Below are 23,247 nucleotides of genomic sequence, written 5' to 3'. Positions count from 1 at the left end.
CTGATGCAACGGCATCACAGATGAAGACACTTGGGCTGATGCAACGGCATCACAGACGAAAACACTTGGGCTGATGCAACGGCATCACAGACGAAAACACTTGGGTTGATGCAACGGCATCACAGACGAAGACACTTGGGCTGTTGCAATGGCATCACAGATGAAGACACTTGGGCTGATGCAATGGCATCACAGACGAAGACACTTGGGCTGATGCAACGGCATCGAAGACGAAACACTTGGGCTGATGCAACGGCATCACAGACGAAGACACTTGGGCTGATGCAACGGCATCACAGATGGAGACACTTGGGCTGAAGGACAATTGCACAGTCTCTCAGGGCATCCTACTCAGCCCACCAGTGGGACTGAGTCGCGGACCACCCTGTCCCACTGCACGCCCTACACAGCCCAAAGTCTGGTCACAGACCACGAGGAGAGCGGAACATGCGCAGGGAAGATCCAGGCGAGGAGGAACTCCGATGTCGGGACCAATGACATCCGGGAAGGCAAGAACATCTGGACATGGAAGATCATGGCAGAACATCAGGACGAGGAGGATCATGATGATACATCTAGGCTTGGAGGATCGACAGGAATATCAGGATACCTGGACAGGACATCTGGACAGGTACCTCAGGCAAAACATTGAGACAGGAGACATGGAACGAAGGCAGATGAGACGTGGATCTCCACGAAGAACAGGATATCTTACAAGGTTCTGGCAGGCAGGAGCCTCCAGAAGGATGTCACTCCGATGCAAGGCGAAGACGTACTGTGAAGACAGCCCTTTTATAGGGCTGGAACAGGAAGTCCAATCTTAGGTGGAGTCAGACACACTTCATGTGGCTGACCCTTTAAATACAGACGAGAGGCACGGCCACGCGCCTAAGGAGCAGGAAGCAGGACTGTGCAGGACCGTGGACAGCGGCCTGCACAGCATCGACGTTGCAGAAGCAGGGCAGAGCCTGAGGAGCAGGCCCTGACGACGGCAGTGGCTCCAGCCGCTGCAGGCAACCCTGGGGGCGGCTCCTGCCGCTACTCCAGCCCGGGGATGTGGCCTCCTGGCCGCGAAGATGTCAACGACGTTGGCAGTGGCTCCAGCCGCGACAGCAGGGGAGAGAAGTCCGCGGCTCTGGCCGCGGTAAAGTCAAAACATAGGGGCAAACTCTGGGCCGTGGGAGGGGCTTCAGTCCGCGGCTCCAGCCGCGCAGGCAGGCCCGATGGAGGCGTCCATGCCGTGTCGGGAACAGCAGAGGTGAGTGAAGCGGGCAGGTTCACAACAGTGCGACTATCTGTGGGCACAAGATATTAGGGATGTGCATTCATTTGCAATGAAATAGGAAATAAAGACGATATCCCTTTTGTTGCATTTCGGGGGGCTGACAAAATGACAGGAAAACCCATGAAATTTTGTGTGGTTTTACTATCGGTTTTTTGGGAGGGAGAAAGGGCACATTTAAAAAAAAAAAATCCCAACCCATCCCCAACCCTTCAAATGTAATTAATTACAAACCCCCACCGTCCTGACCCCCCCAAGACTTGCCGAAAATCTCTGGTGGTCCAGTGGGGGTCCTGGGAGCGATCTCCCCCTCTCGGGCCGTTGGCTGCCAGTAATCAAAATGGCACTGGTGGCCCTTTGCCCTTACCATGTGACAGGGGCTACCGGTGCCATTGGTCGGCCCCTGTCACATGGTAGGAGCATGTGACAGGGGCCGACCAATGGCACCGGTAGCCCCTGTCACATGGTAAGGGCAAAAGGACACGGCGCCATTTTGATTACTGGCAGCCGACGGCCCGAGAGGGAGAGATTGCTCCCAGGATCCCTGCTGGACCACCAGGGACTTTTGGTAAATCATGGGGGGTTGGGAGGGTGGGGGGATTATATTTTAATAATTTGAAGCATTGGGGTGGGGTTTTTTGTTTTTTCGGGTTTTTCCCGAAATAGAAACGAAAAAAGTTTTCGGGTTCAGGGAGTGGACTTAAATGGCCCACCCTGGTCCCGAAAACGAAACAACAATGAAAAAAAAAAATGTGTGCAGATCCCTATAAGATACATGCACAGAAAGGCAAGCAATGATGCATGCATTTTATAAAGTGTGCATGTACTTTGGCGCACCACTAAAAATTCAATGTCTCACCCGCTTGCGCTCACATAAGTGCACAAGTGCACTTGTTTTAAAATTGACATTTTTGTGAATACTTGAGGCAATGGGAGATAAAGTGACTTTCACAAGGTCAAAAAGATGATCAGTAAGAGGAAGCAGGATTTGAACCCTGGTTTTCCTTATTTAGTAAAGCACTCCGCCTTAAATTGTTTATATAACTCAGAGAGATATTAAATATTATTAGAATAATTGTCCTTCAAATGTTATTTTCTCTAGAACTTGACGATCTTAAAGCACAATTCAGGGCTTTGGAAGGGGAGATCCAAACGCTGAAAGACAACTTTGAAAAGCAGCAAAAAAGTTAGTAATTTTAATATATTTACTTTTTAGTACATTTAAAAGATATTTGAGTTAATTATTCAATGCAGAATTTCAGAATGAAGATGTACATTAATAAAAGGGAGGGTCATTTTTTAAGTTATTTCCATGGGTAAAACTGCTTTCCCTGTGGAAATGAGCTTATTGAAAATTGTCCTCCCTGTATGCAGGTAAAAGTACCTGTGCAAGTGCTACTAAGCCCTTACTTTTATCCGCAGTGTGGGGAGGCATTCTTGGAGAGCAGGGTTTGGAACTATTTGGATACTTTTGAGTTTTCAAGTATATGACCAGTTATTCGCACAGAAAAATTACTCACACAAAATAGCAGGTGTAAATGTGTGCGGGTTATTTTCCTTAGGTGATTTTCAAAGTGAAAATATATTTGTACTTTCTCTTTAAAAATTAGTGCAATGTCATTGTCCACTGGTAAAAAGTACCATAGACTTTGCAGCTATGAGTCAGTCTGAAAATAATACCCATAATAACAGTACTAATAATATACCATGTTAATCTTTTACAAGTTTTCACCTGTAATTCTGATTTGTTTATTAATGTCTGCAGTTTTACATGTATTACTTAAATATAAAGCTTGTACATATGTTGATTATCTGATGAAACTTGGTAACAGACATAAAAAGCGTTTGAATTAGCACAAATTTGAAACTTGTCAGCAGTAGTGTTATAGGACGTTGAAATTCTTCTAAAGGGACAGCACTCCATCCAGAAATTATATTAAAATCATCTTTAGTTTGATTTAAGAGATCCTTGTGAGATCCACATTTTGACAATTTTCTCTGTCCACTCCAACCTCATCCCTGCCTTCAGGATGGGATTCATAGGCGGGAAGTACAAAAGATGTGGAGGGACAGGATTAGGGAGCAAAATGCCTTTTTCCTTTGCTCCCGCTGCTTCAGCCTCAACCTCAGCTTCATCTACCTGTCCTCTTATTCCCTGCAGGTTACTTATTAGAGGAGGGGCTGAAGCAGGAAGCAAAGAGAGAATTATGTGGTTTTCCCTAAGGTCATACAATTGTGGGAGCCTGAGGTCACAAATTATTGCCCACATTCACTTGAGATGAAGGCACAGGGAGTAATTCCCATTATTGCAGTATACTGTTGTGTAATAAGAATTGCTAAGATCCTTAAGGTGCATTTATACTAAAAGCTATTGTGTAATTCTTCTAGTTTACATTTTCTGTTCTGTTTTAGTTTTGTTTTTCCATGGAGGGAAGAGGATTGGTGAAAAGGTGTTTGTGACCAATGGAAAGGAAGAGAATTTTGAAACAGCTAAAGAAAAATGTGAACAGGCTGGAGGCCTGCTGGCTGCCCCCAAAAATGAAGCAGAGAACACAGCTATCCAAGAGATACTGCAAAAGGACATAAATCAGGCATTCCTAGGAATCTCAGATCAACATGTAGAAGGCATGTTTAAATATGTAACTGGAGAAAAACTAGCATTCAGTAACTGGAATTTGGGAGAGCCAAATAATAGTAAAGATGGTGAAGACTGTGTAGAAATTCTTAATAATGGAAAATGGAATGATATACCTTGCTCTTTGACACGTCTGATTATTTGTCAATTTTAAACTGTGAGTTGTATATCCCTCATATAAGGGAATAGCTACTCGTAGTCACACATGGTAGTCATTCCCTCTGTGGAAGTGAGAATGTGTGATATCTTAGGCAGTTGATGCTGAGACTGCTCCTCCTCTGTTGCATAAGTAATAACTTTTGTCTGCCAGAATTTTCCTGATATCATATTGAAGTATATTAGTGGACAAATCAGCTGTGAATGCAATGACATTTTATTTCAGGAGCTTCCGTTATTTAATTCACACATATGCTGCTTCTTATTATTTCTCAATTCCTGAACAGATCTTTAGTTTGAAAGATGATGAGGCCAATTTTCAGAAGCCATTTAGACAGATAACTGAAAATGGTAAAGCAGCGAGAGAAGCTGTATGCGGCTAAATTCTAGCCTCATAACGAATCATGTGGTTAGAATTTAGCCGCATAAGTCGGGGGCAATCTGGGGGTGAGTTGAAGGCGTTCCAGGGAAGAGTGGATTTAGCTGCATAAGTTATGTGGCTAACTCTGATCACGCTGTAGAGCTGTTATAAAGTTAGCCAGATATACTTATCCTACTAATACAAGATCTCACTCTGCATAGCAATATACTCCAAATGTTATTTCAATGGGCAAACTTTCCATGAAATAGACCTCAAAAACAAAGGCACAAAATCAGCACCAAACTTCCTGATGCCTTATGTCCTCATATATAGATATGAAGTGCTATGTAATTTATAATCATGACTGTGATACCGCCAAGTCCTATCTATATATTTTAAGACAAATTTTTCAAAATGCAATTCAAATACATATTTTTTTCAAAAAATCATCATTCTTAATCAAGGTAAATCAAAGTAAATTGAAAGATAAAACCACTTATCTTAGGGCTAGATGTTCTCAATTTAGATATCCAAAGAAAATAATGTTTAAAGCATTTCACAAAAGTGCAATCTCATCTGCACCAGGAAATTTGATGCAGATTTTGTGCCTTTGTTTATGAGGTCTGTTTCGTGCAAAGTTTGCCTATTGAAATAACATTGATGTACATTGCTTTGCAGAGTGAGATCTTGTTTTAGAAGCAGTTGTTTTTATTCTTTAGGGTTCTATTTGGATATACTTATCTGGCTAACTTTAAGATGGCCAGGTATATTCAGTGGCACAGCCATGCCACTGAATATCCCTGATAAGTTAGCCAGATAGTTACCGTATTTTTTGCTCCATAAGACGCACCTGACCATAAGACGCACCTAGGATTCAGAGGGGGAAATTTAAAAAAAAAAAAAATTTGTGCTAAACCGGCTCTGCGTCTGGGCGTCTTATGGAGCAAATTAGGGGAGTGCATAGCTTTTTTTTTTTCTCCCCATTTTGTTTTCGGGTCTGGGGAGGGCCATTTCGGTCCACTCCCCAGATCAGAAAACGTTTCTCTTTCTCTGGGAACCCCTCCCCCCCTCCCCCCCCCATCCCAACCCTTTAAATTAATTAACAACCCCCACCCTCCTGACCCCCCCAAGACCTGCCGACTTAATTTACTACAACCCCCACCCTCCTGACCCGCCCAAGACCTGCCAAACGTCCCTGGTGGTCCAAGAGTGGTCCGGGAACGATCTCCTTGGCTTCGGCCGTCGGCTGCCAGTAAACAAAATGGCGCCGACGGCCCTTTGCCCTCTCCATGTCACTGAGACCGACCAATAGCAGCGGTCGGTCCCAGTGACATAGTGAGGGCAAAGGGCCGTCGGCGCCATTTTGATTACTGGCAGCCGAAGGCCCTTTGCCCTTACTATGTCACAGGGACTACCGCTGCCATTGGTCGGTCCCAGTGACATAGTGAGGGCAAAGGACCGTCGGTGCCATTTTGATTACTGGCAGCCGACGGCCCAAGCCCAGGAGATCGCTCCCGGACCGCTCCTGGACTCCCGCTGGACCACCAGGGACGTTTGGCAGGTCTTGGGGGGGTCAGGAGGGTGGGGGGGTTGTAGTAAATTAAGTCGGCAGGTCTTGGGGGGGTCAGGAGGGTGGGGGGTTGTAGTAAATTAAGTCGGCAAGTCTTGGGGGAGTCAGGAGGGTGGGGGGGGTTTGTTAGATTTTTAGGTTTTTTTTATATTTGCTCCATAAGACGCACATACATTTCCCCCCCACTTTTGGGGGAAAAAAGTGCGTCTTATGGAGCGAAAAATACGGTATATCTGGCTAAGGGCTGGATTCATCAGTCTTCGCAGAAAATGAATCCTGCGAAAACGGGGGGCGAAGGGGGGCCAGGCCTGCGAAAGCCCACAGCCTTTGCACCACAGCGGTGCGATTTTGGTGGCCATGGTGCACCGGCTGCCGGCTTTCGCACCGAATAGCGCTACCATGAAAGGAGGTTTGGCACGCTACTGCCGACAATAATGTTAGTAACATTATCGCCAGCAGCGAAGCCACCACCGGCTCTGCCCCCTCCCCTCCCCGTCCCCACCCCAACTCAACCCTTCCCCACCCCGACTCTGCCCCAATCTAATTTGCATGCTAACGCACGTGAAAAGGGCCTTTTCGCATGCGATAAAGGCTTATCGCACGTGACATGGCCGTATCGCTTGCAATAAGCCTTTGGAAAATAATCCCCTAAGTTAACTAACCGCTCCATGGCTGAATATTGGCCCCAATATTTAAATCTTCACCAGGGATGTCTGTTTCCTCTCCTTGTTTCCCTAATTACAAAATTTGATTTCCATTTTGGCCATGAGGAAAAAGAAAATCTAAGTTAACAAGTTTGCTCCCAAAAACATGCATAAATTTAAACATTTAAGAAATTTGTTCCCAAAATGGTTGCTATAAGGTTGCAATTAGGAAACTTCCAGAGATATTACAGATTTAAGCAGAAGTAAGAATATATTGGGGTCATTATTTAGCTGCTGAGCAGCTAGTTAAGTTACCTGGATACATCTATCTGACCAACAGGCTTAGATGTATCATTTTGCTATACTTATAGCAAGCCTAACACCTGCGTTAGAAAAAGGGGGCATGACTGGGCAAATTTCTCATTTACTTCAACGCATAGTTATTTTACCGCAAATTGTGATCACTATCCGCGGTACTGGCCAAAAACGTTTTTATTGCATTTTGCGTTGAAAGACAGAGAGGGGACTTAAAACTTGGGGTGAAGGGTTGGGGTGTGGAAGGCTTGGGGGCTGCTGAAGATACACCGTCACAAGTACAAATAGCACAGTAGACACCTGTGAAGATTGGGTGTCATTTGGAGTGTTGAGAGTTGTAAGAAAAGTAGATTTGTACATTGTACTCTCTATCTAGCCTGACTGACATTCTACATAACTTCAGTCAGGCTAAGTAGAGAGTACAGAGTACAAATCTACTTTTCTTTCAACTCTCAATGCTCCAAATGACACGCAATCTTCACAGGTGTCTACTGTGCTGTTTGTACCTGTGACACTGTATCTTAACCTGGCCCCAAGCCTTCCCCACCCCCAAACCCTCACCCCGTTTTAAGTCCACCCTATTATAGTGCTATAAATAGCAAAGTGACCCCACTTTGCTTTCTTGAGGCTCTCTCTCTCTCCCCCACTTTGCTAAATTAAGTCTCTCTCTCTTGTAGTTATTTCCAGCAATAAAGATAAGAAATGCCTAATTTGCATATCAGCACACTTTGCAGTAGTTAATGCGCATGTAAGGGCCCTAACACGGGCATTAAGCCCTTATGGCAAAATGATAAATGACCCTGTTAATCAGGATACTCTGCTGAATATACCCAGCTATCTTAAAGTTAAATATATCCATCTAACTTTAGACCTGCCCTACAGGGCGGCTAGAGTAAACTGGTTAGGTTAAACTAACCAGCTAACACCACTCCTCCCAGAAATGCCTATTGCCCACCCTCAGAATCCCCTGACGTACTTGGCTATATTCTAGCCGAATAATGAGTTATCTGGCTAAAATATAACCAGGTAAGAGTTTTAAATTTGTGGTTTGGCCATTTAGTCAGCTAACTTTTCAGTTATTCATCTAAATGGCTTTTGAATATCTACCCGAATGCTTTTTTGGGATAGTTCTTGGTGATGAATGAAAGCTGCATAGATGATTGAGAGAATAATCCTTTGTGGACTGGTTCATGGGCAGAAAAGAGGGCATTAATAGAATAGAGATATGCTTTCACTTGAAACATTGTCTGTATCATTTCATGTCACTTTATGTCATTTTTAATAAAAATACAAAATAAAAAATGAAATGAAAATTAAACAAAATGAAAAATGCACACCCCTATAATATAGTGTCTGTGGTGACATTGCCTCCTGCTCATCCTAAATTCTCTGTTTTATACCCTGCCAGATATTTTTCAGAGCACCATGAATATCTCCAAAATATTCCATTTTATGACACTCACTGTTCTCCAAAACCCAAATATCTCCAGATGTTTGATCTCTGAAAACTCCAAAAGTAGTGGGGATAAATTCAATCCTACAATAGTGTTTATTACTTCTTATTACTATTACTACAATAGTTTATTACTTGCACTCAATACTGCAATATTGTACAGACCAAGAAAAATATTTTGTGAAAATTTTTCAGGCTGTAAATATGCTTAGGCATATTAGCTAATAATTATATTAAAAGTGTCATCCATACTATGGCGACAGTTTTAAAAGGATTCTTTGCAGGTGAAGACGTGTTTACCTGCAAAGAAAGCTCCTTTGAAAACTGCTCCCCCCCTCCCCTGTGCTGAGGTGTCCCTGAAAGTAAAAGGGGGGGGGGGCAGAGGCAAACCAGCCCTCCCTGTAATCGTAGGTGCGGCCAGTTGATCAGAGAGAGAGGAAACCCTGGCTCAGATGTGAAAAGTGACAGAGCCATAGACATAAGGGTGAGGACAAGACCAGACAGCCGGCCAGCATCGGAGACAGAAGCTGGTCTCATTGCCCGCTCTACCAGTAGCAAGTCCAGGAAGCAAGCCTCTCCCCTACCCACATTTTCCAGCTTTCTGGATGGAGTCTGCTTCAGAGGTGAACAGAGATATCACCTGAAGTCTAGACCCAGGGTGAGAAGGTTAGCCTAAGTATTAACATATTATGCAGGCTAAAGTTTATGGCATGTTTTGTTACCACCCATGATACAGAATCTTCTTTAGGAAAAACTGGTACTTCGTGGCCATGATGTTAGTGATAGGAACTGCTGCCATTTTCTAAATGCTATGTCCTGCCAAATCTGATAAATAAAAGTCTATTTATGAGGAGAATACATGTTGTCTTTTCCCTGACTTAGGATTGCAAGTAAGGTAGGAGGGCAGTTGGCAGCGTCTTCTAACAGATAGATCCTTGCACCTCTAAACCTGCTTACAGATTGGAGGCCCCCCCGAGACAGGATAGACCACAGCCATCTGCAGTTTGCAGGTATATTTAGTAGAACTAGAAAATGAAGCGCTAGTAAAGGTCACACAAAGAAGATCTCTAGAGTATGAGAGAATTTAAAACAAACATATCTGCAGTTAGGCAATGTCACTAATTTTATACTTAACAACATTCCAATTCTTGGTTAGCGAATCTAAATTAACCCTTAAGACATTAGCTGAATATGCTACCACTTTGCACTTACTAAGAGAATTACTGCAAAGTGATAACTTGCATCTACAGGCAACAAATCAGGTACTGGAAAAAGACATTAGCCAGAGATGGGTGATATCATTCAAAAATGTACACTGCAAGAAGCAGATTGCAAGCTAATAGCAAAACAAAATCTTGAATTATCAGAAAAAATAGAAGCTTTAGAGAAAAAGGTCACTGAAGCCCATTTAGATAAACTACCTCAATACCTTGAACAAATCCAAATATTACATGATGTAATCAGAGAGAAAGAACAGGAGGGGGACTCTAAGGGGGTTTCTGATGATGAAACAAATAGGATTCGGGAATTAGAATCAGCTATTAAAATGCAGAAAGAACAGTCAGACCAAAAGATTAAGTCTTTAAAAAACTCTATCGACAGAAGTACAAATGCAATTAACTGGGATTAATAGTCAAAGTAGTGGAAAGGATCAAAGAATCCAACAGCTTCAATATCAGAACTTGTCTCTTCAGGAGACACATCTTACTGAGGTGGAGTTGTTAAAAGCTGAAAGTAGAATATTAACCCAACAGCTTTCAGTGGAAAAGCAAAGTAAACAGCTTTCTGCAGAGAAACAAAGCAAACACAATGCAATTCGTCTTTACCAGCTGCAGAAAGAGAATTTAAAGTTGCAAGAAGATAATTTAAAATTAGCGAAAGAAATTCAGGAACTGGTAATTGATCTAAAAGAATGTAGATGCCAATTGCAATTGTTTCAAAATATGGTTCAATTATTGAAAGAGAAAGCAGATAATTTAACACACAATCCTGTCTATCCGAAGCAGAGCATTCAGGCAGCAAAATATCCCAGCAAAGGTCAGGAAATGCCCCTGTCCCCACACCTCCTTAAGGAGCAGTGGGAGTGGAACAAGGAAAGCATAACCCAGAGCTACAGATAGCCTTGTTTCCAAGATCAGGAGAAAATAATACAACCATGGGAAAAGCTTAAGGCATGGGACAGAGTAGAAATGTTAGCTTCTAAATACAGATAATCAATCAATCCACAGAAGCTAAAGATCCTCACTCACGAATTTACTCAATACAAAAAAAGGAGGATATATAATGTTCTCTTTTATAATTATTAAGATAACAAATTCAAAAGGCTTATCACCTATTTATATAGGAACAAATACCATCAGTAGTAGTGCAAATGGACTATAATCCATCGCCTCTCGCCACGCAATGGGCCCCAGGCGAATTCAGCGTTTATTCAAGCACTTAGTGTACAATCATTTGGTATTGTTCCTTTATTTATTCCACAACATTTAATATGTATCCAAAAAATGTTTTTTATTTTTTAGTATTCAAATTTTAATTTTATCCCAAAAACCCAAAAAAACTTATTTATTTGTGTATTTCTAAAATCTAGAATAATTGTTTTCCTAGCATAAATTAGATGTCCACCGTCATTCAGTTTGTTCAATCATTGACATCCTGGAAAAAATCCTAGGATCGAGTATACTTAGCCCCACTGTAGATGTATTATTTCCAGGATGTCAATGATTGAACAAACTGAATGACGGTGGACATCTAATTTATGCTAGGAAAACAATTATTCTAGATTTTAGAAATACACAAATAAATAAGTTTTTTTGGGTTTTTGGGATAAAATTAAAATTTGAATACTAAAAAATAAAAAACATTTTTTGGATAAATATTAAATGTTGTGGAATAAATAAAGGAACAATACCAAATGATTGTACACTAAGTGCTTGAATAAACGCTGAATTCGCCTGGGGCCCATTGCGTGGCAAGAGGCGATGGATTATAGTCCATTTGCACTACTACTGATGGTATTTGTTCCTATATAAATAGGTGATAAGCCTTTTGAATTTGTTATCTTAATAATTATAAAAGAGAACATTATATATCCTCCTTTTTTTGTATTGAGTAGCTTCTAAATACAGCCATAGTCTCTCAGAAAACACATACACAGCTGTTCCTCCCTGTACAGCCTGGGACAGAGAGAGGGAGCTGCCCCTCCCTTCCTCCTGGAAGGGGGGCTAAGATCAGGACGACAGGCTTACCACCAGCTGACATCATAGGGAGCGTCAAATCTCACTAAAGAAATCAAGTTGCTTTGTACCTTGATTACACTGTTTAAAGAGAATTCTGGTTACATATCTTACAGCACTTAAACAGGTTGCATTAAAATTTTCAGGATGCACATTCTGAAAAAGACCAGGTGGGCCTACTTCCATGGAGTTTCAGTGAAGAAGCTAGTCAATACATAGCTAGCACCCCAGCTGAAGTAAAACAATCCTTAGACACATTTCAGTTTTCCCTCAAAGAACACGTTGGAACTTATGTCAACAGTGTTTTGGCATGGCAGGCTGCCTACAATCTAAGGTGTGGGCCTGAAGAAAGTGCTAGTCCTTTTAGCTACCACTTAAAGCAAACTTTATTTTTATGGGGAGCCACCAAAGCAGACAAGATTGCTCTCAGAAACCTCTTTTTTGAGGTTCTCCCCCCTACTCTGTGAACTCCATTATATCTCCACAGGGAGGCACCCTTAAGTTTCCTCATAGAGGAAGCACAAAAGCTATATGCCATTTGCCATAAATGAAAGTCTGCCCCTAAGGAGCAAAAGCCTGATAAGAAGAACGAGAGGAACCAAGTGTCTACCATGAGTCAAAGTCAGAAATACATTTTGAAACTAATCCCCTATCTCCTTATTCTAAGTCTGACAGGCCCTGGATGCCTCCTACCCAGGAGAAATCTGATGGCACAGCAGCTAATCCAGAAAAGGGCGCAGGAGATTCGCAGCCACCCAAATAAAATTGCAACTGGGGGCAGTGGCAAAACTATAGCCAGAGACCTCCTATGGAGATTCAGTTAGCCGAACTGACAGCCATCATCCAGAAGCTCATTTACCAAAGCCACAGTATGCATGCTAGGGATGTGAATCGGTACCAGATTCGTTTCCGGTATCGGGTTTGGGTAAAAACCGCAGGAAATCTTCGTTCCTGCGGTTTTTACCCGTTTAAATTGGCTGTGTCGTGCTGAAAAAAAAGAAAACACCATTTAAATTAAATTCTTTCTAATCCCCCACCCTCCCGATCCCCCCTCAAAACCTTTTTAAAGTACCTGGTGGTCCAGCAGGGGTCCCGGGAGCGATCTCCCGCTCTCGGGCCGTCGGCTGCCAGTAAACAAAATGGTGCCGACGGCCCTTTGCCCTTAACATGTGACAGGGTATCCGTGCCATTGGCCGGCCCCTATCACATGGTAGGAGTAATGGATGGCCGGCACCATCTTTAAAAATGGCACAGATCATCCAGTGCTCTGATGAGCCATGAGTACCAACCAGTGTGGAGACCTGTTGCAAAGGCAATCATTGGAAGCTGAGCCCGGCCTTAAGTACCGGAGCTCCAGCAACGTCATCATCCGGGGCCGCGGCCAAGTTCCCACCACGGGCCCTTCATAAGAATCAGTGATGTGCGTGCACATGCCTAGGGAGGGGCGCGGTGCTGGACGGCGGTGTCTCTCTGCCACGCGGAGAGGCCTGATGCGGAGCACAGGAATCTGTACTGAAGCTGAGGCACCGGGGGTGGCCCAAGGATGGAGCTGGCGGCCCACCACCACCAGGGATGAGGAACCAGGCATGGATTCACCAAAGAGAGTTAAGGGGGCCCGCCACGGGTCTGCCGTGGCTGGCACATGTAATATTACCCATCTGTGGGAACATTTGTAAAACACTTTTGCCTTTGTCCAAAAGGTCTTAGAGACAAATGTGAGAAGTAGAAAAGCCAATTATGATTTAAAAGCTACCTCTAAAGGGTATGAAATTAGAGACAAGGTTTTTTACTATAATTATAGTAAAATCAAAGCCAAAGAAAGCAAGTTTTTACCTAACTGGAAAGGACCTTTTGTAACTGTGGATAAAATCTCACCAGTCGTGTATCTTATTCAAATTAAGACAAATCCTGATGGTGAAGATGTCCTTAAATGGGTCCACATTAACCAGCTCAGATATTGTCACCTCATAAATTTGTGGATCAAAATGCTATGCCCAGTGACACTGACATTAACAATAAAGCAGAAGATCTCTACTGTTTATCAGATGAAGAGTCAGTGCCTGAGGGTGAGTGCCCTAGTGCTGCTGGTTATATGAGCAGAAGCTGACAAGCTGGTCGAGCCTGGTCTTTCCTCCGGCATTGTGATGCAAGACACCCCTGGTTTCCTCATCACGCAGTCCCAGATTGTCACCCAGAAAGTCTTTGTGTCGCTAGACCCGCAACATGTAATCCAAAAGCATTTTAACCTTACTAACATGCATTTTCCTGTAACTAAAGCTTGGTTCAAGGATCACCTGAAATATGCTACCCAGATCATCCAGAACATTCTTAGTCAACTGGACAAAATTATGATCCAGCCTGTTAGAAAAGACTTAGACCATCCCAAAAGGTTTATTGGACTAATTTCTGGATCCATTACCTTTTCTGACCTGGGTTCCCTTTTTAGTGCATCCATGTCCGTTGCTGATGCAGTTTCCATAAAGAATTTGCAGAAAACTGTTAAAGAGTTGCAGGATGATATGAAAAGTATCTCTAAACATATACGACACCAACAAGAAGAGTTAACTTCTCAAGGTAAAACACTAAGTAACACTGTCACCTTGGTTAACCTTCATTCTTAAGCAATTAAACATAACCAAGAGGACATTGCCACCATTAAAACCATGCTGAATGAAGATCATACCTTTATCCAGCTCATTCAAGTGCTCACCAATGACTTGTTTAGAGAGCTGGACAACAGCATGAGTAACTTAATGAGAGACCGATTCCAACTTATTTAGTCTCTCCAGATGTCATTACAGATGCTTTTGCTAAAATTACCCAGAACAACATCGGGCCTATCCAGGTCCAGATGCTTATCATATGGGTAATGCAATACCTCTGTATGTGGACACTGAGAATATGGAGTTTGCGTATGTTTTGAATTTGCCTATCATTTTACCTGAGAATGTTTACCAATTGAAACAAGTAATTAATGTAGGTACATGGACAAACAATGTATACCTATGTGTAGACACCTCTGCCCTTCTAGCCTATCAGAGTGATAACCCACAGCAATATTTAGTTCCTAATTTAGGCCTATGGCAACAAAGGACATACATTGGTTATCTCCTGATAAGCCTTTCCTGAAGGATATGACAGAAGTTCTGTGTGGTTTGTCCTTGGACAACGTCTGAGAGAAATGTAAAACTACCATGACAAAGTATGATGAACTCTCCAAAACCAAGGTTGCTGTTGTAAATAATGTTTGGTTAGTTAGCACCGCTCTGAATGAACTTACTACAAGCATGATGTTACCAGTAAGGTTCCCTTACCCAGTATATCAGTACCTAAGAACTCAATAGTTACTGTAGGGCATGTGTCCTTATACTACCTAGAACCAGACCTGGTTCCCACAGACTTAGCAATCTTAGATGTGTTTCAGGGCCACAAATTCAAATTTTGATGAAAACCTGGTATATCATTTAGACTATAAAGACTCTCACACTTTGGAACTGTCTGTAGACAAAGACAGCAGAAATTGCTGACTACAATTATGATTCTAGAGATGAAGATATTTTATAAACTGACTATATACTTTCTTATGCCTTATTTGCCTTAGCCATGGTGTTCGTAGCACACCTGCTATTTTCAATCACCTTCTTTAACAGAGTAAACCATAATGAGACCTACACAAGAAAGTTCTCGCTATAAAGATATGCATTTGTGAAACCTCCCACAGCCCCATCTCTAGAACCATATGAAGTACAAGATAATCAGTAATCACACTTCGTCATTTTCCAGACTAGGAAAAGGAGGGTTGCACACACATGCACTCTTCCTCAAGTCTGAGATGATGTCCTTACCTCATATTTCTACAGCATGAACCACATGAAAACTACATTATTTCCTTATTTCTTATCACCCACATATAATTCCTGTTACTATTATCCATTTATTTTTCTTCATTATACTTTTACTTTTCTGTATTATAATTATGGTTTTATTCACTGTTATCCTATCTATTACATTATTACTTTACTCCCATTCTATTATTACTATTATGATTCCTTATAAGTACTATGATTATTATTATTGTTGCATTATTCCTACCTCTTGTGGATGATTTCATTACTGATGGTTATACATGTCATACAGCTGAGGCCTGCATAGTAGCTGGTAGTTAGGCTTAAGCAAGATAAGCTCTATTGCTGGCTCATCTCATTTAAGAAGAGGGAAATGTAGGGAGATATCTCATGTTTACCACTGTTGAATCAATTATGAATTATAATACCATGTACAGGCCAAATTCTGACAGGCCCCAGACACTGTCACAGCAAGAGAAGGAACTTTGCCCAGGTGAACTTTAAAACCTTCTCTCTGTGAACAATGAAAAGGCCTTGTCCTGATACACTAAAGGATATTTTATTTATTTTTTAAATCTTTTCTATACTGTCGATAAGGTGGGTACCATCACAACAGTTTACAGTAAGGCACATAAAAGTAATGATATTAAAATCTGTCAGTTTACATTGGTGCCATAAGGTTCGGTAACGTAGTTTGTAATCAATGTTAATTGATAAATGTGATAATTCATGTCCAGGTTTTTCTATATCAGTTTTGAGTATAACTAGTTTTATAATTGTAACTTTTCCTTTAATGATGAGCTATCTATTAAACTACACACTCAATGATTGCTGTAGTATGTGTGGGTGTTCAATTATTCGTACCTTGCACTTCACCGGCTACTGTTCTCCCCTCTCTTTTTGAAAAGCTTGTTTAAAGAGCCAGGTTTTACATTTTTTCTAAATGCTTTGCTTTCTCTTTGTAATCTTAACTCCAAGGGCATGGAGTTCCATAGTATGGGGCCTGCTTGTGTTAGTCTTGCTGTTTTGACTGATGGAATAGTTAGGAGTGCTTTGTTGGCTGACTTTAGGTTTCTGTTGGGGATATGTACGCGAAGAGCTGTGTTAAGCCAGTCTGCATTTTTGTTATGTATTAGTTTATGTATGATGCATAGTGTTTTTGTTTTGTATTCTTTGTTCAATGGGAAGCCAGTGTAATTTTGCCAGTGTTTCGGTGATGTTTTCTCTTTTACTTTTGCCAGTTAAAACTCTTGCAGCTGTGTTTTGCAAAATTTGTAGAGGTTTTAGTGAGGTGTATGGTAGACCTAGTAGCAGGGCATTACAATAATCAGTGCTTGCAAATATCATCGCTTGTAGTACTGATCGAAAGTTGGCGGTTGTTAGAATTGGTTTTAGTCTTTTGAGAACCTTGAGTTTGGCGTATCCTTCCTTTACTTTTAGAGATATATGCTGTTTAAAGCTTAGTTCTGTGTCAATTATTATTCCTAGATTCCGTAATTTCTCTACTAATATTTGTTGGTTGTTATTGAGTGTGATTGGGCTCTGTGTTATCTCCATATTTTTCCATTCTAAATGAAGGAATTCTGTCTTCTCTATGTTAATTACTAACTCCATTTGGTTTAGTAGTTATTTGATATCTAGATACATGTTGGCTATGTCTCAATTGTGTCATCAATGGGTAATATTAATTGGAGATGTGAATCGTGTGCCCGATCGTTTTAACGATCAAGTTCGGATGGAGGGAGAAAAAAATCAGATCGTTAGAGATGTGAATTGGGGGGGGGTCCCGGTGCAATCTCCCGCTCTCGGGCCATTGGCGCCATTTTGGCTACCACTGATAAAAATGGTGCCGATGGCCCGATAAAAAAAAAAACCTACCCCTTTGCTTCTCCCACCCTCCAGACCCCCCCCCCCCCAAAGACCTTTTACATGTACCTGGTGGTCTAGCGGGGGGTCCGGGAGCCATCCCTTCAATCATATCCTCGGTGCCGGTGCTGGACTGGTTTCAAAATGGCGCCAATCGCCTTTGCTCTCACTATGTCACAGGGAGCGACGGTCCTTTTTATTCTTATTAGGTTACTAGGCTTTGTTTTTGTTTTTTTACTGTTTGTTATGTGTCTGTTTCTCTGTGTTCTTGCATAATTATCTCTATATTTACCTTTGTTTAGGCAGGTTGTGATGGTGTTTACTACCGGTTCTTGTCTTTATCCATGTTTGTCCAATCCGGGTTTGTTGTCAGTACTTCTTATGTCACCAGGTTTTCTCAGTGGAGTACAAAGGGGTGTCCCTTTTATCCTCCCTCCTGAGCATCCCCGACGTCGAGGACGTCAGCAGTGTCAGCCAAAGGAGAGGGGCCAAGGGCTCGCTTCTGGGATCGGCAGCGGAATGCAGCTTCGGCAAGAAAAAAAGAAACATAATAGAGAGAAGAGAGTGAGAGCGCAGTTCCAGTTAAAGCCTCAGGGTCTTTTGGAGGCAGAGTTCCTGTGCAAATATAAATCAGGCACAGAGGCAATGACTTAAGATGCTAAGCAAGTCTCAAGGACGACCAAGCAAAAAGGACCCTGCCCATAGAGGGGGGGCAGCCTGTGTCTAAGAAAAACACTCTGACATACAGCTTGGCAGTTCTGCCCTCAAAGGAATGGGAGGGGGAAAAGGACCTGAAACGTACCTTCCCAAAGTAATGGGGAGGGGAGAAAACGCCCTACAATGTGGCAAAGACCCTCTACTCACCACATGATTGTGCATGAGCTTATGCATATTTATCAGCTGGAAAGTATAAGAGTGGGAGGCAGGAAGAAGAAAAGGAAGGCAAGCAATGGATCCCCTGAAGAAAAGAAGGAATAAACCCTGAGCCCAAACCTGGGGAGAGAACCCAGAGAACAAGAACCTGTGCTGAGATGTCCCTGGAAGCAAAAGGGGGCCAGAGGCAAACTAGTCCTCCCTGCTATCGAGAAGGGAGAAGACAAGGTGTGGCCTGGTGATTGGAGAGAGGAGACCCTGGTTCAGGTGTGGAGAGTGACACGGAGTCATAGATGGAAGGGTGAGAAGAAGCCCAGATAGCCGACAAGCATCAGAGCCAGAAGCAAGTCTTCTTCCTGGCAGTCTGCCCACTCTGCCAGCATCAAGGCCAGGAAGCAATCCTCTCCCCTGCCCACATTCTCCAGCTTACCAGACAGAGCCAAAAGTCCAGCGGGGGTCCGGGAGTGACCTCCTGCACGCGGGCCGTATTGCCAATATTCAAAATGGCGCCGGCACTACTTTTGCCCTCACTATGTCGACATAGTGAGGGCAAAATGGCGCCGGCCATATTGCCAATATTCAAAATGGCTCCGGTGCTACTTTTGCCCTCACTATGTCGACATAGTGAGGGCAAAAGTAGCGCCGGCGCCATTTTGAATATTGGCAATACGGCCCGCGTGCAGGAGGTCGCTCCCGGACCCCCGCTGGACTTTTGGCAAGTCTTGTGGGGGTCAGGAGGCCCCCCCAAGCTGGCCAAAAGTCCCTGGGGGTCCAGCAGGGGTCCGGGAGTGATCTCCTGCACTCGTGACGTCGGGTGACAGGAACCAAAATGGCGCTGGCGCTACCTTTGCCCTGTCATATGGTAAGGGCAAAGGGCCACCGGCGCCATTTCTTCTATTGCAGCTGTGGCCCGAGATCGTGCCGGGACCCCCCACTGGACCCCAGGTAATTTAAAACATTTTGGGGGGCTTCGGGAGGGTGGGGAATTTATTTTAAAGGGTCGGGTGGGTTTTAGTGTGCCGGTTTTCCCACCCTCCCCCGATTTATGATTTTTTACGATTAAAAAAAACCAAAAACCATGACGATCAGATTTCCCTCCCCCCCCAGCCAAAATCGATCATTAAGACGGTCGATCACCCGATTCACATCCCTAATAATTACTTTCCTACATTTCTAGTAAAGTTTATTTTACATGCAAGCTAAAAATGGTCCCTAATTTTTTAGCACAGAGTTTTAGTATACATTTAGGCTCCTATAACAGGAAAGTTTGATTTAAGATATTACAAATGTCTGTATCTAATCTATTGATTGAATTAAGTTGAAAGTAAAAATAAATGCATGGACTGAAAGGATTTTACATTTTTGTAGAAATAAAAGCTTTAAAAAAAGAGGGAATTTTACTCAAAAATGTTGCACATGCAAAGCTGTTTACACAGAATAGACTTTTGAATTTTAAATGCCCATCATAACCAAGCTTACAGACTGCATTAAATAATGACTACTGTCTAAAAAAGTGAGTGAGGTATTTAGGTCATTTATAGTGAAAATGTCTTTGAACAAGATGTGTCTTGGCTAAATGCAGATGATGCCACATAATATGTATTTCTTTTTATAAGTTTTAGTATGCATATAAAAATAATCAAGGCTTAAATACTTGAGACACTCATTTGAAATAGCATGATGATGAACAAATCATTTTTTGAGTGTGAAACGGATCAAAGACGAAGTCCTGCAATGAAGACTATTAGACTTTGATGTCAAATAGAGACTACGAGGAATCTAACGTTGCAACATTTTGAAAATGTTATCTCTCTCTGCTTCAGGGATTACAAAAGTGTCCAAGTAGTATCCATCCTTATATACTGTTCACGCCTGGACTACTGGATTATACAGGATGTAGAAATACACTAATTTACTATAACATACTGGTAGAACAAACGCTCTGACAATCAGCTGGGTGGCTCAAACTAACATTACTTCAAAAAACTGTGCCAACACTTATCAATATTAAGAATAATCAATTACTGACGCTAATCCCAATAGGCTAGTGTAATCTCTTTTAACACTAGCCTATTGGGATTAGCGTCAGTAATTGATTATTCTTAATATTGATAAGTGTTGGCACAGTTTTTTGAAGTATTTCATTACCAATTCTTGTCATTGAAAATACCTCTGAATCCCGCCTTTGTTATATACTAAGTTCAAACTAACATTAGTCATTGAGTTAATTAATGCAGTCTGTATGTATGGTTATGATGGTTATTTAAAATTCAAAATTTAAAGTCTGTGTAAACAGTTTTGCATGTGCAATATTTTTTAGTAAAGTTCTCTCTCTTTTTAGTAGTCTGTATTTTTTACTTGTGGGTTGTTGTTATAGGAAATAAAAGCCTTAGCATATTTTATCTAAAAACTTAAAGTCCTATTCTCTCCCAAGAAGAACACACATGTCTTTAAAATGATTCTAAAGTGAGGCTAACAATGAGGGACAGAACAATCTATTTTGCACCATTGTGATATTTATTTTATGCTAACACATGCTAAAAAAAAATAGCCATTGGCTCCTCTTGGTCACTCTTCCTTCTCCTCATGCCTGTGACCATCAATTGGTTGCCACTTCTAAAGAAACCTCCATCAAATATTGCCATGATGAATGATTGTAGACAATAATCAGCAAAGAAAAAAACCATCCCTAAAGGAAATCTAACTACATTTCAAAATAGTAACCTTGGCAACACCATGTTTGCTCTCTGAAATAATGCAATATTTGAAAAGACTTCTGAAGCTAATAAATGGCCACCACTTATATTCCACTTGTCAACTATTATATTACAAATTGAAGTTTTATGAATGATCAGTGTCTCTTGGGTAATTAATTCTTTCAACATATTTTCTTTCTCAAATAAGATTTTGAAATTTGATCAGTTAACATTGCTGCAATATGTATTAAACTCACTGATCCCTCTTCCCCTTTCTGCCTCTCAACTCCATCTCTGCTTTCAGTTCTCCTGCACCAATGTCGGCTTCTTTATCAGGCCCCCTGATCCTGGTGCCCCTGCATATCCCCTTCATCCTGATCACCCCCTCTCCAATCTGCTCCCTCCTGCTGCTGCTGCTAAAATTTGTCCCAGTCCCTTACAAGATCCCTCCTGCCCACCCTCTTGACCATTTCTTCAACCACTAACTCCTGCCATCTCACCTCACTGCAGACACCATCCTGAAACACCTTCTCCCTGCAGCCTGAGCACGCTATATGTCTGTCCCACTGATTCTGTTGCCTCTTCTCTACTGCCCATTGACAGAGATGCTGTGTTTCTGATCACCTCAATGCTGACATCTCTGACAAAGCCACTCCCTTTACTCCCACCTGCTCACTTCCTTTTAACTCAATCCCTGCCAACAACTCCTCTCCCATCCCATTCCTCCTCACCACTGAGGCTTATCCAACATTCTCTCTCTCTCTCTACTGCTATTAATTCTTCCCCCAACTCAGCACTCTGTTTTTCCCTCTTACATCCCACCATCTATATCACTTTCACTCTTCACCCCCAAAGCTGATGACAGCCTACTTACAAGACTGTCATGTTTTCCCTTTCTGGGCAGCTTCTACCGACAATATGTCTGTTTTCTTCACTGATCCATCTCCATCCTAGCAGTGACTCCACCCCTCTTAGCTTTCCCACATTTAACACTGTCCTTCTCCCTATCACCCACTGCCAATTCTGCTTCACTTCTTCGTGTCTCTGATGACTCCACCTCTTTTCTTCTTACCCTCTTACAGTTGCCCTCCTATTCTTGAGTCCCATTGCTGCTGACTATTCTTCTCTTATTCCTGCTCCTTGCTGTTAATGACCCATCTTCTTGCTCCCCTTCTACTGCTGCTTTTTCCTTGTAGTCCTCTGATTAATAACCACCACCCCATCTCTTCTCCCTATGGAGTCATTCCTTTCCCACTCCAAGTGATATTTTCTAGTACCACCCCTTACTCCCTCTATCACTCTCCCTTCTCCCTCACCTATTATCATCACATTTCTCACAGATCTTCCACTGACACCTCTATACCCTTAATACTCTAACTCCCAGGCTCACTTCCCTTCCTTCTCCACTATATCTCCAAGTATTTCTGTCCTCTTTCAAGGCTTTTCCCCTCATTTTTACAGATTTGCCTCCATGCCTCATTCCATATCCTTATTATTTCCACCTCCTAAAATCCTAATGTCCTTATTCCCCTCCCCAATAACACTTTTACCTCTTTGTTCTGCATTTTCTTCCCCAGTGACATTTCTACCGCTGTTCATTCTGCCCCCTCCCCCCCCCCAAGGAATGCTTTGATATCCTCATCCTGCCATGCCTTTACCACTTAATCATCCATCCCCCTTGTCCTTAATGCTCCCATGTGGCATTTCTCCTCTTCACCCCCTCCCCAACATGATGATCTCCTTCTGTTATTTCCCTACTCATTCCCTCCTGGTGCTTACAGCATTATTAGTATTCAGTCCAATAAGCCATTTCCTCAAAGAGCTTCTGATCTAATGGGTAGAGTTTTCAAAAATACGCGCATGCGTCAATGTGCACGCACTACCCGGTGCGAGCACATGGACACGCAATTTTATAACATGTGCGAGCCGGCGCATGCAGGGGGGGAGGTTTGCCCAGTTTATGTGCGGCGAAGAGATCGGGCCTCTGCCAGTTCCCTCCCAGTCCGATCCAATTAAGGAGTGGACTGGGAGGGAACTTTCCTAACCCCTACCTACCCTCCCTCTCTGTTCCCCTCTCCTCCCCGACCCCTCTGAAGGCACTACCTTTTTTTTTGGTTCTTGTTTTCGAACTTACGCCAGCATGATCCCCCGGCACAACAGCAAGTGGCCAGTATACTGGCAGCCACCAGCTCTGCCCCGCCCCACCTCCTAGATCATCCCACCCCTGGAACCGCCCCTTGGAAGAAGCCTGGCTTTTCTGCGCGTAAAGGGGTTACTGGCACAGCTGGGCCTCTTCTAAAATACGCACAGCACAT

The 23,247-nt window shown here is 42.6% G+C and overlaps 1 protein-coding gene and 1 long non-coding RNA gene across 3 annotated transcripts in view; one reads left to right on the top strand and one right to left on the bottom strand.

Annotated features, from left to right (window-relative positions):
• LOC115095566 (mannose-binding protein-like) overlaps positions 1 to 5,284 on the top strand; it is a 36,376-nt gene extending 31,092 nt beyond the window's left edge. For both annotated transcript variants that reach the window (XM_029609468.1, XM_029609467.1), the window contains exons 5-6: positions 2,385 to 2,468; positions 3,695 to 5,284. In XM_029609468.1, coding sequence (XP_029465328.1) covers positions 2,385 to 2,468; positions 3,695 to 4,071 — 461 coding nt within the window. In that variant the 3' untranslated portion in view covers positions 4,072 to 5,284. The remainder of the gene's footprint in view (positions 1 to 2,384; positions 2,469 to 3,694) is intronic.
• Positions 1 to 21,523, bottom strand: part of LOC115095567 — a 52,923-nt gene extending 31,400 nt beyond the window's left edge. Inside the window, exons 1-2 of the long non-coding RNA XR_003857818.1 lie at positions 21,433 to 21,523; positions 17,656 to 17,888 (exon numbers count right to left, since the gene is read on the bottom strand). This is a non-coding gene — a long non-coding RNA (uncharacterized LOC115095567). The remainder of the gene's footprint in view (positions 1 to 17,655; positions 17,889 to 21,432) is intronic.
• Between the last annotated feature and the right edge of the window lie 1,724 nt (positions 21,524 to 23,247).

The sequence above is a fragment of the Rhinatrema bivittatum genome, chromosome 7, assembly GCF_901001135.1.
Source record: "Rhinatrema bivittatum chromosome 7, aRhiBiv1.1, whole genome shotgun sequence".
Taxonomy (NCBI): Eukaryota; Metazoa; Chordata; class Amphibia; order Gymnophiona; family Rhinatrematidae; genus Rhinatrema; species Rhinatrema bivittatum.
This window is presented reverse-complemented; position numbering and strand designations above follow the sequence as displayed.